The sequence below is a fragment of the Oncorhynchus keta genome, chromosome 28, assembly GCF_023373465.1.
Source record: "Oncorhynchus keta strain PuntledgeMale-10-30-2019 chromosome 28, Oket_V2, whole genome shotgun sequence".
Lineage (NCBI taxonomy): Eukaryota > Metazoa > Chordata > Actinopteri > Salmoniformes > Salmonidae > Oncorhynchus > Oncorhynchus keta.
In genome coordinates, this window is record NC_068448.1 from 12328450 (window position 1) to 12341236 (window position 12787).

Consider the following 12787-nt stretch of genomic DNA (forward strand, 5'->3'; position numbering starts at 1 on the left):
TACATCTCCCTACACTAACTCTACATCTCCCTACACTAACTCTACATCTCCCTACACTAAATATACATCTCCCTACACTAAATATACATCTCCCTACACTAACTATACATCTCCCTACACTAACTATACATCTCCCTACACTAACTATACATCTCCCTACACTAACTATACATCTCCCTACACTAACTATACATCTCCCTACACTAACTATACATCTCCCTACACTAACTATACATCTCCCTACACTAACTATACATCTCCCTACACTAACTATACATCTCCCTACACTAACTATACATCTCCCTACACTAAATATACATCTCCCTACACTAACTCTACATCTCCCTACACTAACTCTACATCTCCCTACACTAAATATACATCTCCCTACACTAAATATACATCTCCCTACACTAACTATACATCTCCCTACACTAACTATACATCTCCCTACACTAACTATACATCTCCCTACACTAACTATACATCTCCCTACACTAACTATACATCTCCCTACACTAACTATACATCTCCCTACACTAACTATACATCTCCCTACACTAACTATACATCTCCCTACACTAACTATACATCTCCCTACACTAACTATACATCTCCCTACACTAACTATACATCTCCCTACACTAAATATACATCTCCCTACACTAACTATACATCTCCCTACACTAACTATACATCTCCCTACACTAACTATACATCTCCCTACACTAAATATACATCTCCCTACACTAACTATACATCTCCCTACACTAACTATACATCTCCCTACACTAACTCTACATCTCCCTACACTAACTATACATCTCCCTACACTAACTATACATCTCCCTACACTAACTATACATCTCCCTACACTAAATATACATCTCCCTACACTAACTATACATCTCCCTACACTAACTATACATCTCCCTACACTAACTATACATCTCCCTACACTAAATATACATCTCCATACACTAACTATACATCTCCCTACACTAAATATACATCTCCCTACACTAACTATACATCTCCCTACACTAACTATACATCTCCCTACACTAAATATACATCTCCCTACACTAACTATACATCTCCCTACACTAACTATACATCTCCCTACACTAACTATACATCTCCCTACACTAACTATACATCTCCCTACACTAACTATACATCTCCCTACACTAACTCTACATCTCCCTACACTAACTCTACATCTCCCTACACTAACTATACATCTCCCTACACTAACTCTACATCTCCCTACACTAACTATACATCTCCCTACACTAACTATACATCTCCCTACACTAACTATACATCTCCCTACACTAACTATACATCTCTCTACACTAACTATACATCTCCCTACACTAACTATACATCTCCCTACACTAACTATACATCTCCCTACACTAACTCTACATCTCCCTACACTAACTATACATCTCCCTACACTAACTATACATCTCTCTACACTAACTATACATCTCCCGACACTAACTATACATCTCCCTACACTAACTATACATCTCCCTACACTAACTATACATCTCTCTACACTAACTATACATCTCCCTACACTAACTATACATCTCCCTACACTAACTATACATCTCCCTACACTAACTATACATCTCCCTACACTAACTATACATCTCCCTACACTAACTATACATCTCCCTACACTAACTATACATCTCCCTACACTAACTATACATCTCCTTACACTTACTATACATCTCCCTACACTAACTATACATCTCCCTACACTAAATATACATCTCCCTACACTAAATATACATCTCCTACACTAACTATACATCTCCCTACACTAACTATACATCTCCCTACACTAACTATACATCTCCCTACACTAACTATACATCTCCCTACACTTTCTAGCTATTTCCACGCTCTATTGTTTTCACCTGACAGTGTAAACCAAAACGTTCCAAACCTGAGGCATATTTTTCTTAGTCTAAACCGTCTCTTACCTTAGATGTCCTCGTTTTGGAAGAACAGTTATTTCTAGATCAGATCAGATTTTATTGATAGACTTTCTTAGTACCCAAATGGGACTCACCTGAGGTGCCCTCCTCGCTCATTGGACGAACAGTTCTAAACCTCCTATATCTATAGCTACACTGAATGTACAAAACATTAGGAACACCGTACTAATATTGAATTGCACCCCCTTTTGCCCTCAGAACAGCTTCAGTTCGTTGAGGCATGGACTCTACAAGGTGTCAAGTAGAGGTCGACCGATTATGGTTTTTCAACGCTGATACCGATTATTGGAGGACAAAAAAAGCCAATACCGATTAATCGGACAATTTTTAAAAATGTATTTGTAATAATGACAATTACAACAATACTGAATGAACACTTATTTTAACTTAATATAATACATCAATAAAATCAATTTAGCCTCAAATAAATAATGAAACGTTTCCAATTTGGTTTAAATAATGCAAAAACAAAGTGTTGGAGAAGAAAGTAAAAGTGCAATATGTGCCATGTAAGAAAGCTAACGTTTAAGTTCCTTGCTCAGAACATGAGAACATATGAAAGCTGGTGGTTCTTTTTAGCATGAGTTTTCAATATTCCCAGGTAAGAAGTTTTAGGTTGTAGTTATTGTAGGAATTATAGGACTATTTCTCTCTATTTCTCTATTTCTCTCTATACCATTTGTATTTCATAAACCTGACTATTGGATGTTCTTATAGGGACTTTAGTATTGCCAGTGTAACAGTATAGCTTCCATCCCTCTCCTAGCTCCTACCTGGTCTCGAACCAGGAACACAACGACAACAGCCACCCTCGAAGCAGTGTTACCCATGCAGAGCAAGGGGAACAACTACTCCAAGTCTCAGAGCGAGTGACGTTTGAAACGCTATTAGCGTGCACCCCGCTAACTAGCTAGCCATTTCACATCACATCGTTACACCAGCCTAATCTCGGGAGTTGATAGGCTTGAAGTCATAAACAGCAGAGCTGCTGGCAAAACACATGAAAGTGCTGTTTGAATGAATGCTTATGAGCCTGCTGGTGCCTACCATCGCTCAGTCAGACTGCTCTATCAAATCATAGACTTAATTATAACATAATAACACACAGAAATGCGAGCCTTAGGTCATTAATATGGTCGATTCCGGAAACTATTATCTTGAAAACAAGACGTTTATTATTTCAGTGAAATACGGAACCGTTCCGTATTGTATCAAACAGGTGGCATCCATCAGTCTAAATATTCCTGTTACATTGCACAACCTTCAATGTTATGTCATAATTACTTAGAATTCTGGCAAATTAGTTCGCAATGAGCCAGGCGGCTCAAACTGTGCATTGAACGCAAGAGAAGTTACACAATTTCACCTGGTTAATATTGCCTGCTAACCTGGATTTATTTTAGCTAAAAATGCAGGTTTAAAAATATCTACTTCTGTGTATTGATTTTCAGAAAGGCATTGATGTTTATGGTTAGGTACACGTTGGAGCAACGACAGTCCTTTTTCACGAATGCGCACTGCATTATATGCAACCCAGGGAACGCTAGATCCACTAGTAATATCATCAACCATGTGTAGTTATAACTAGTGATTATGATTGATTAAGTTTAATACTAGCTAACAACTTACCTTGGCTTCTTACTGCATTCGCGTAACAGGCAGGCTCCTTGTAGAGTGCAATGAGAGGCAGGTGGTTAGTGCATTGGACTAGTTAACCATAAGGTTGCAAGATTGAATCCCTGAGCTGACAAGGTAAAAATCTGTCGTTCTGCCCCTGAACAAGGCAGTTAACCCACCGTTCCCAGGCCGTCATTGAAATTAAAAATGTGTTCTTAACTGACTTGCCTAGTAAAATAAAGGTTAAATAAAGGTGTAAAAAAAAAAAAGGCAAAATCGGTGTCCAAAATGACCGATTGTTATGAAAACTTGAAATCGGCCCTAATTTTATCTTGCCCATTCACCCTCAGAATGGCACACATACACAATCCATCTCTCAATTGTCACAATGCTTAAAAATCCTTCTTTAACAGGTGACATCAATAAGGAATCATAGCTTTCACCTGGAATTGCCTGGTCAGTTTGGAAAGAGCAGGTGTTCCTAATGTTTTGTATACTCGGTGTATATATTGTCATTCTTGTACTGACAAATACTTCATTACAGACATATGTCACATATACAGAACATATTATTTCGTAACATTTATCAATAGCAGACCTTAATTCAAATACTATTTGCTTTATTTCAAATTCTTTAAGCATTTCCTTTAGCCTGCCTGGAGTGGCACTTTGGTCAGGCCAAGTTGGCGGGGACAGGGTTTGCACTGTTGGGGACTTTTCTATTGTTTCGATTTTTGATATATTCCTTTCTTTGCGGGTCTCTTAAAAACTTTTCTCAGAACTGGAGGAGTCTCAGCGTAGTTGTCCGCCGTGGTGGTATAAGTTCTCCAACATGGTCCTCATCTGGGAGTGTTGTCCCATCTGGTTGAAGATCAAGGAGATTGTCAACCTGATCGTCATGGACCCCTTCGTGGACCTGGCCATCACTGTCTGCATCGTCCTCAACACCCTGTTCATGGCCATGGAGCACTATCCCATGACCCCGCACTTTGAGGAGGTGCTGTTCGTGGGAAACTTGGTGAGATTTTCACTATTTCTTTTTTGTGTGGTATTACTGCAATTGATTTATTTTACAGCCGTTTTAAGCTGGTACTTAAAGGGCACTTTACCACGTTTAACCTTAAGAAGTGGTGTAGTGCCCCTTTAAAGGGTACTTTGAGCTGGTACTAACCTGGTATTTGTATAGTATTAAAACCCTTTCCTGCAGTCAAATTATAAGGGGCCTCATGGGCAGAATTTTATTAATAATCATAATTAATCTTTTTTTTTTTTTTTTAAGGCCGAAAATCTGGTGTTTCTATGTCAAACCATTTTGTTATATTTCAGTCTTCTGTGATGTATCTAAAGTGTAATATTGGGATGCAAACTGAAACATTTTATACATTTCAACTCTATATCTGACATGATACAAGTGTGTTCTTTTTTAAAAGCTATAACCATGTGTGTGAGGTGTATACTTTTGTTTCAAAGTAGATTTGTTTAAGACCACCAAGACACACATTGTGTGACCCTGATTTAGCCCACTGCAGTAAAAGGTTAACTAAGAAAGTATATGGAAGCGTTAGACATGTTCTATTATTGACCTCAAATAATTCAACACAATGAATAGGACAGTAAGTAGAGGCCAGGGAACAGGAAAGACTGTAGTAGAGTATGTGCCAAATTGGTAGTGGGACAGATACACTACACTATCAAAAGTATGTGGACACCTGCTTGTCGAACATCATTCTAAAATCATGGGCATTAATATGGAGTTGTTCCGCTCTTTGCTGCTATAACAGCCTCCACTCTTCTGGGAAGGCTTTACACTAGATGTAGGAACATTGCTGCTATAACAGCCTCCACTCTTCTGGGAAGGCTTTACACTAGATGTAGGAACATTTCTGCTATAACAGCCTCCACTCTTCTGGGAAGGCTTTCCACTAGATGTGGGAACATTGCTGCTATAACAGCCTCCACTCTTCTGGGAAGGCTTTCCACTAGATGTAGGAACATTGCTGCTATAACAGCCTCCACTCTTCTGGGAAGGCTTTCCACTAGATGTAGGATCATTGCAGCGGGGACTTGATTCCATTCAGCCACAAGAGCATTAGAGAGGTCGGGCACAGATGTTGGCTGCTCGAACTGGCTCACAGTCGTCGGTCCAATTCATCCCAAAGGTGTTCGATGGAGTTGAGGTCAGGACTCTGTGCAGGCCAGTCAAGTTCTTCCACACCGATCTCGACAAACCATTTCAGTATGCGCCTTGCTTTGTGCACGGGGCAATTGTCATGCTGAAACAGGGAAGGGCAAAGTTGGAAGCACAGAATTGTCTAGATTGTCATTGTATGCTGTAGTGTTAAGATTTCCGTTCAGTGGAACTAAGAAAACAACCCCAGACCATTATTCCTCCTCCACCAAACTTTACAGTTGGCCCTATGCATTTGGACAGGTAGTGTTCTCCTGGCATCCGCCAAACCCAGATTTGTCCGTAGGACTGCCAGAAGGTGAAGGGTGATTCATCACTCCAGAGAACACGTTTCCACTGCTCCAGAGTCCAATGGCGGAGAGCTTTACACCACTCCAGCCGATGCTTGGCAATGCACATGGTGATCTTAGGCTTGTGTGCGGCTTCTTTGCCATGGAAACCCATTTCCTGTAGCTCCTAACGAACAGTTATTGTGCTGACGTTGCTTCGAGAGGCAGTTTGGACCTCGGTAGTGAGTGATATACCCGAGGATAGGCGATTTAGAGCGAGGCGATCCCGTTCTGTGAGCTTGTGCGGCCTACCACTTTCGCGGCTAAGCTGTTGTTGCTCCGAGACGTTTCCACTTCACAATAACAGCACTTACAGTTTACTGGGGCAGCCCGAGCAGGGCAGAAATTTGACGAACTGACTTATTGGATAGGTGACATCCTATGACGGTGCCACGTTGAAAGTCAACGAGCTCTTCAGTATGGGCCATTCTACTGCTTATGTTTGTCTATGGAGATGGCATGGCTGTGTGCTCAATGTTATACACCTGTCAGGGGTGTCCACATCTGTGTATGGCCTAACCGCTAGCTAGAACATCCCAGGACAATCTCTATCTCTCTCTCTCCAGTAGTTGTACCCTCATTCCATATCTTCTCTCCTCCCCCCCTGTCTGTAGACTTTTCTTCCCTTCTCTCCTCTCCTCCCTCCCTCCTTTGTCATTTTAGTCATTTAGCAGGCACTCTTATCCAGAGTGACTTACAGTAGTGAGAGCATACATTTTCATACTTTTTTGTACTGGTCCCATGTGGGAGTCGAACCCACAACCCTGGCGTTGCAAGCTCCATGCTCTACCCCCAATTTCTTACATGGGACTGGTCTGGTCTGTAGAGGGGCGTCTCTCTCTCCCCCTCTTTCTCCCCCTCTCTCCCTTTCCCCTAGCAGTGTCCAGACAGCACTCTGTTTCACTCTCCCTGCGGTCTCTGTGTTGGTGGGAGGCCTACATTAATATTGTATGCTGCCTGATCGATTAGCTTCTCTAAAATGGGGCCTGAATCACTGCTCTCTTCCTTTGAAAACCCAAACTAGGCTTTTTACCATTAGCATTTATACAGAAACGGTGTCCCGTTCTTGAGTAGCACATTTCATCATATTCTACTAGCATGTTAGCATGGATAGCTTGCTTATTTGCTTAGGTCTACTACCTAATGCTAGCTAAAGCTAATAGCTAATACTGTTAGCATGGATAACACAGCAGTATAAGACAGTCACTCTGTTTGTGGTAAGGGTATGATATTTATAACAGCGGTTTGATCAATAATAGCAGCCGAAAAACGTATCACTTTCATTGAATTGTGAGAAACAGATATACTCTTCACAGCCTGACGAAGATAACATGCAATATATCACTTACTATCTGATTTGATTAGAGCAGTGTATGTATGTGTGAAATAGCAGTTAAAGGGGCAAGAGAGAGCCATAGGAAAACAACACTATATGTCTGCTGCAAAGGGGCAAGAGAGAGCCATAAGAAAACAACACTATATGTCTGTTGCAAAGGGGCAAGAGAGAGCCATAAGAAAACAACACTATATGTCTGCTGCAAAGGGGCAAGAGAGAGCCATAAGAAAACAACACTATATGTCTGCTGCAAAGGGGCAAGAGAGAGTCATAAGAAAACAACACTATATGTCTGCTGCAAAGGGGCAAGATAGAGTCATAAGAAAACAACACTATATGTCTGCTGCAAAGGGGCAAGAGAGAGCCATAAGAAAACAACACTATATGTCTGCTGCAAAGGGGCAAGAGAGAGCCATAAGAAAACAACACTATATGTCTGTTGCAAAGGGGCAAGAGAGAGCCATAAGAAAACAACACTATATGTCTGCTGCAAAGGGGCAAGAGAGAGTCATAAGAAAACAACACTATATGTCTGCTGCAAAGGGGCAAGAGAAAGCCATAAGAAAACAAGTTTTGATCAGTCATGGAAGTGCTGTAAACAAATTGGCTCCCTATTTAAAAAGAAGATGGAGAACAAGCTATGAAGGAACAATACTGGAGTTTTGGTGCAGGTACAGCCAACTAGCACAGATACAGCCCCGTGCCTGGCCACGCCTTGATCTATGGACACCTCCATGATTAACTACGACCTTCAATCATTCATTACACTCAGATTAACTATGACCTTCAATCATTCATTAGAATCAGATGAACTATGACCTTCAGCCATTTATTAGAATCAGATTAGCAGAACACAGAGGTGTCACAATATCCTTACTGACTTCAGAGCAGCTGTGACATTTGGAAAGACAAAATGTCACTGTAGTGGGGGGCTAGTTCTGCACATTTTCCCAGTCTGAAAAGTACTAGCCTCTGGAAAGCTGTCCACCTTAATTTCGATGTAAAATAGTGCTCACTGCACCCTTTTTGAATAATTACAATACGAGTTCGTACAGTACATCTGACCTCTGTTGGTCCCTGTGACAAGGTAAAGGTTCTAGTAGCAGTTACTCTACCTGACCTCTGACCTCTATCCGTCCCTGCCAGGTGTTCACAGGGATCTTTGCTGTGGAGATGTTTGCCAAGTTGGTTGCCATGGATCCCTACTACTACTTCCAGGAGGGGTGGAACTGCTTCGATGGCTTCATTGTGACTCTGTCCTTAGTGGAGCTGGCATTGGCTGACGTGGAGGGGCTGTCCGTGCTCAGATCATTCCGATTGGTAAACTCTTTTTGAGCCCTGTCCTCCCCTCAAAATATACATGTTTCTTGTGTATTCAAATGATGTTAAATACACAGTGTGCATTGATTCAGTTACTGAATGATTACATGGTTATTGCTCAGCTACAGTACTGTCTCTATTATAGTGATACATTTACTATGTGAAAAAATCACTTATATACTGCCTTGCAGTGCAAGCTGTGCCTATAGAGATTCTGGGTTCGAGTCCAGGCTCTGTCGCAGCTGGACGTTATTGGGAGGCCCATGGGGCGGTGCACAATTGGCCCAGCGTCGTCCAGGTTAGGGGAGGGTTTGGCCGGCAGGGATGTCCTTATCCCATCGCGCACTAGCAACTCCAGTGGCTGACCGGGTGCAGTGCACGCTGACACGGTCGCCAGATGCACAGTGTTTCCTCCGACGCATTGGTGCGGCTGGCTTCCAGGTTAAGTGGGCATTGTGTCAAGAAGCAGTGCGGCTTGGTTGGGTTGTGTTTCAGAGGACACGCAGCTCTCGACCTTCGCTTCTCCCAAGTTCGTACGGGAGTTGCAGCAATGAGACAAGACTGTAACTACCAATTGGATACCACGAAATTGGGGAGAAAAACAGGTAAAAGTAACAAAAACACCATTTAAAAAAAAGAATAACTAAGATACTCTACAAGTTTGCAATTCCTGCTGTGCAGGAAACTTGTCAGCAACAAAAGAGTGATCGAATTCTGTGTAACTGCTACTTCTACCTCTATAGCAATTACCATGCCAATACCCCAAGAGCCATTGCTGCAACAGGGCTATTGATCACTCAACCCTCTGCTGATAATATGTATTTTCCTCTCTCCCTTCTTCTGTCATTCTCACATCTTCTCTTTGTCCCTCTCTTCCTCCACCTCTCTCCCTACTCAGCTGAGAGTGTTTAAACTGGCCAAATCATGGCCCACACTCAACATGCTGATTAAGATTATCGGTAACTCTGTGGGCGCCCTGGGAAACCTGACCCTCGTCTTAGCTCTCATCGTCTTCATCTTTGCCGTGGTCGGCATGCAGCTGTTCGGCAAGAACTACAAGGACTGTGTGTGTAAGATCGCCCTGGACTGTGAGCTGCCCCGCTGGCACATGCACGACTTCTTCCACTCATTCCTGATGGTGTTCCGGGTGCTGTGCGGGGAGTGGATCGAGACCATGTGGGACTGTATGGAGGTGGCTGGCCAGGGCATGTGTCTCATCGTCTTCATGATGGTCATGGTCATCGGGAACTTGGTGGTAAGTGTCCCCAGAGTGTATAGTTGGGATGGGGAATGTTAGCCTTCCCGACGGACGGTTCTCAAACCCCAGTCTCCATGGCGAGGGCAGTGACTGTAACCGCTGGCCCAAGAAACGTACGTCTCTGGGGAGAGCAGTTTGCTGTCTTATGAACGCCATATTCGTTGCACCCCACCGAACAAGAGAGCGTGTCCCAAGCTACACATACCAGGTCCCGTTTGTACACACATCTCTGTTGGCCATATCAGATCCACTCTCACGTCTGACCCAGTGTGTCTCCTCTCCTCCCTACAGGTGTTGAACCTTTTCCTTGCCTTGCTGCTGTCCTCGTTCAGCGCAGACAATTTAGCCGCAACAGATGACGACGGAGAAATGAACAACCTTCAGATCTCCGTCATCCGCATCAAGAAGGGCATTGCCTGGTTCAAGATCAAGCTGGCAGAGTTGGTGCTCAGCTTGACCAAGAAGCCGCCGGTGGAGGATGAACAGAAAACCGTAGACGACATGTACGACAAGAAACTGAACTGTATCGCCAACCAGAGTGGTGTGGATATCAACCGTGACCTGGACTACACCAAGAATGGTAACGGCACCACTAGTGGTATGGGAAGCAGCTTCGGGAGGTACTTGATCGACGAGGACCACATGTCGTTCATCCACAACCCTAACCTGACCGTGTGCGTTCCTATCGCGGTCGGAGAGTCTGACTTCGAAAACCTCAACACCGAGGAATTCAGCAGCGAGTCGGAGAACGAGAACAGCAAAGATGTGAGTGAACAGATTTAGTTAGCCACATTTTGAGTGATAATGTAGTGTATATGTTGTCATGACAACATGACAAATCAACAGGGCTCTGATGTAAAGTAGTGCACTATAAGGAATAGTGTACTACTTTACAGTTTATCTCTTGTTAATTATGTTGTAGTAATATTTTGGTAATGTTGCAGGAGGTCATGTTGGGGTTATGTTGTAGTAATGTAGGAGGTAATGTCGGGGTTACGTTAGATTAATGTTTTGGTAAGGTTTCAGGAGATAATGTTAGGGTTATGGTGTAGCAATGGTGTTGTTATGTTGTAGTAATGTTGTGGTAATGTCACAGGATGTAATGCTGAGTTATGTTGTAGTAATGTTGCGGTAATGTTGTAGGAGGTAATGTTGGGGTTATGGTGTAGTGATGTTTTGGTAATGTTGCAGGAATTAATGTTGGGGTTATGGTGTAGTGATGTTTTGATAATGTTGCTGGAGGTAATGTTGGGGTTATGGTGTAGGGATGTTTTTATAATGTTGCAGGAGTTAATGTTAGGGGTATGTTGTAATAATGTTTTGGAATGATGTTGTATTTTTACACGGGGTAAGTAATGCTGTGGTTAATCTGTAGTTATGTTGTGGTAATGTTGTAATAATGTTGCAGTAATGTGGTCTGGGGATAATGTTGTAGTAGACAAATGTTGTAGTTATGTTGTAGTAATGTTTCAGTTTTGTTTGGTAGTTTTGTGATTATGTTTTAGTAATGTTGCGGTAATGTTGTGGTAATGGTGTAGTAATGTTGTGGAAGTGTTGTGGTAATGCTTTACTCCATGGTTGTTATTGTTGTTGTGGCCTCCTGGCTGTAAAGTATGGGTATGGTCACCAATGTAACAATAGTTTCATGTCCAAAGCTCTGATGTAATTCCATTACTCAATAGTATACACACTCATATACAGTTGAATTGGGAAGTTTACGTACACTTAGGTTGGAGTCATTAAAACTAGTTTTTCAACCACTCCACAAATTTCTTGTTAACAAACTATAGTTTTGGCAAGTCGGTTAGGACATCTACTTTGTGCATGGCACAAATAATTTTTCCAACAATTGTTTACAGACAGATTATTTCACACATAATTCACCGTATCACAATGCCAGTGGGTCAGAAGTTTACATACACTAAGTTGACTGTGCCTTTAAACAGCTTGGAAAATTCCAGAAAATGATGTCAAGTCAATTGGAGGTGTACCTGTGGATGTATTTCAAGGCCTACCTTCAAACTCAGCACCTCTTTGGTTGACATCATGGGAAAATCTAAAGAAATCCGCCAAGACCTCTGTCTCTCCCTCTCTCTCTCTCTGTCTGTATATGTGTGTCTTTCTGTCTCTCCCTCTCTCTCTGTGTCTGTCTGAATCTGTGTGTCTCTCTGTCTCTCCCTCTGTCTGTATGTGTGTCTCTCTGTCTCTCCGTCTCTCCCTCTCTCTCTGTGTCTGTCTGTATATGTGTCTCTCTGTCTCTCCTTCTCTCTCTGTGTCTGTCTGAATCTGTGTGTCTCTGTCTCTCTCTGCGTCTGTCTATATCTGTGTGTGTAGCTGGATGACACCAGCTCATCAGAGGGCAGCACCATAGACATCAAGCCTGATGTGGAGGTGGAGGCGGTGGTGGTGGAGGCTGAAGAAGTGTACTTAGACCCAGAAAACTGTTGGACACCTGGTAGGACTGCACCCTGTCCCTCCCTGCCTCTCCCTTCCCTGCCCCGCCCTGAACCACCACGGCCTGACGCTCCCGCCCTCTACTGCCCTCCCCCACATTTCCTTGCATGCCAGTTGCCCAATTTGTAATCCCTACAAGTTATTTAAATCACAAGCAAATGACTGAGGTATCGTATTATGTGTGCCTGTCCCCTTCTATACAGAGTGTATTATCAAGTATCCTTGCTGCGATGTGCCCATCACTCACGGGTGGGGAAAATATTGGTG

General features: G+C 42.7%; 1 protein-coding gene across 8 annotated transcripts in view; it reads left to right on the forward strand.

The window, feature by feature from the left end:
- The window catches only part of LOC118372332 (sodium channel protein type 8 subunit alpha-like), a 202394-nt gene that overhangs the window by 148344 nt on the left and 41263 nt on the right, over window positions 1-12787 (forward strand). For 5 of the 8 annotated variants that reach the window (XM_052484811.1, XM_052484810.1, XM_052484816.1 and 2 more), the window contains 6 exons: window positions 4415-4653; window positions 8635-8808; window positions 9707-10063; window positions 10358-10831; window positions 12401-12521; window positions 12724-12787. The exon at window positions 12724-12787 is cut by the window's right edge and continues 91 nt beyond it. In XM_052484811.1, coding sequence (XP_052340771.1) covers window positions 4415-4653; window positions 8635-8808; window positions 9707-10063; window positions 10358-10831; window positions 12401-12521; window positions 12724-12787 — 1429 coding nt within the window. The remainder of the gene's footprint in view (window positions 1-4414; window positions 4654-8634; window positions 8809-9706; window positions 10064-10357; window positions 10832-12400; window positions 12522-12723) is intronic. The other 3 variants (XM_052484813.1, XM_052484814.1, XM_052484812.1) reach the window with 2 other exon arrangements.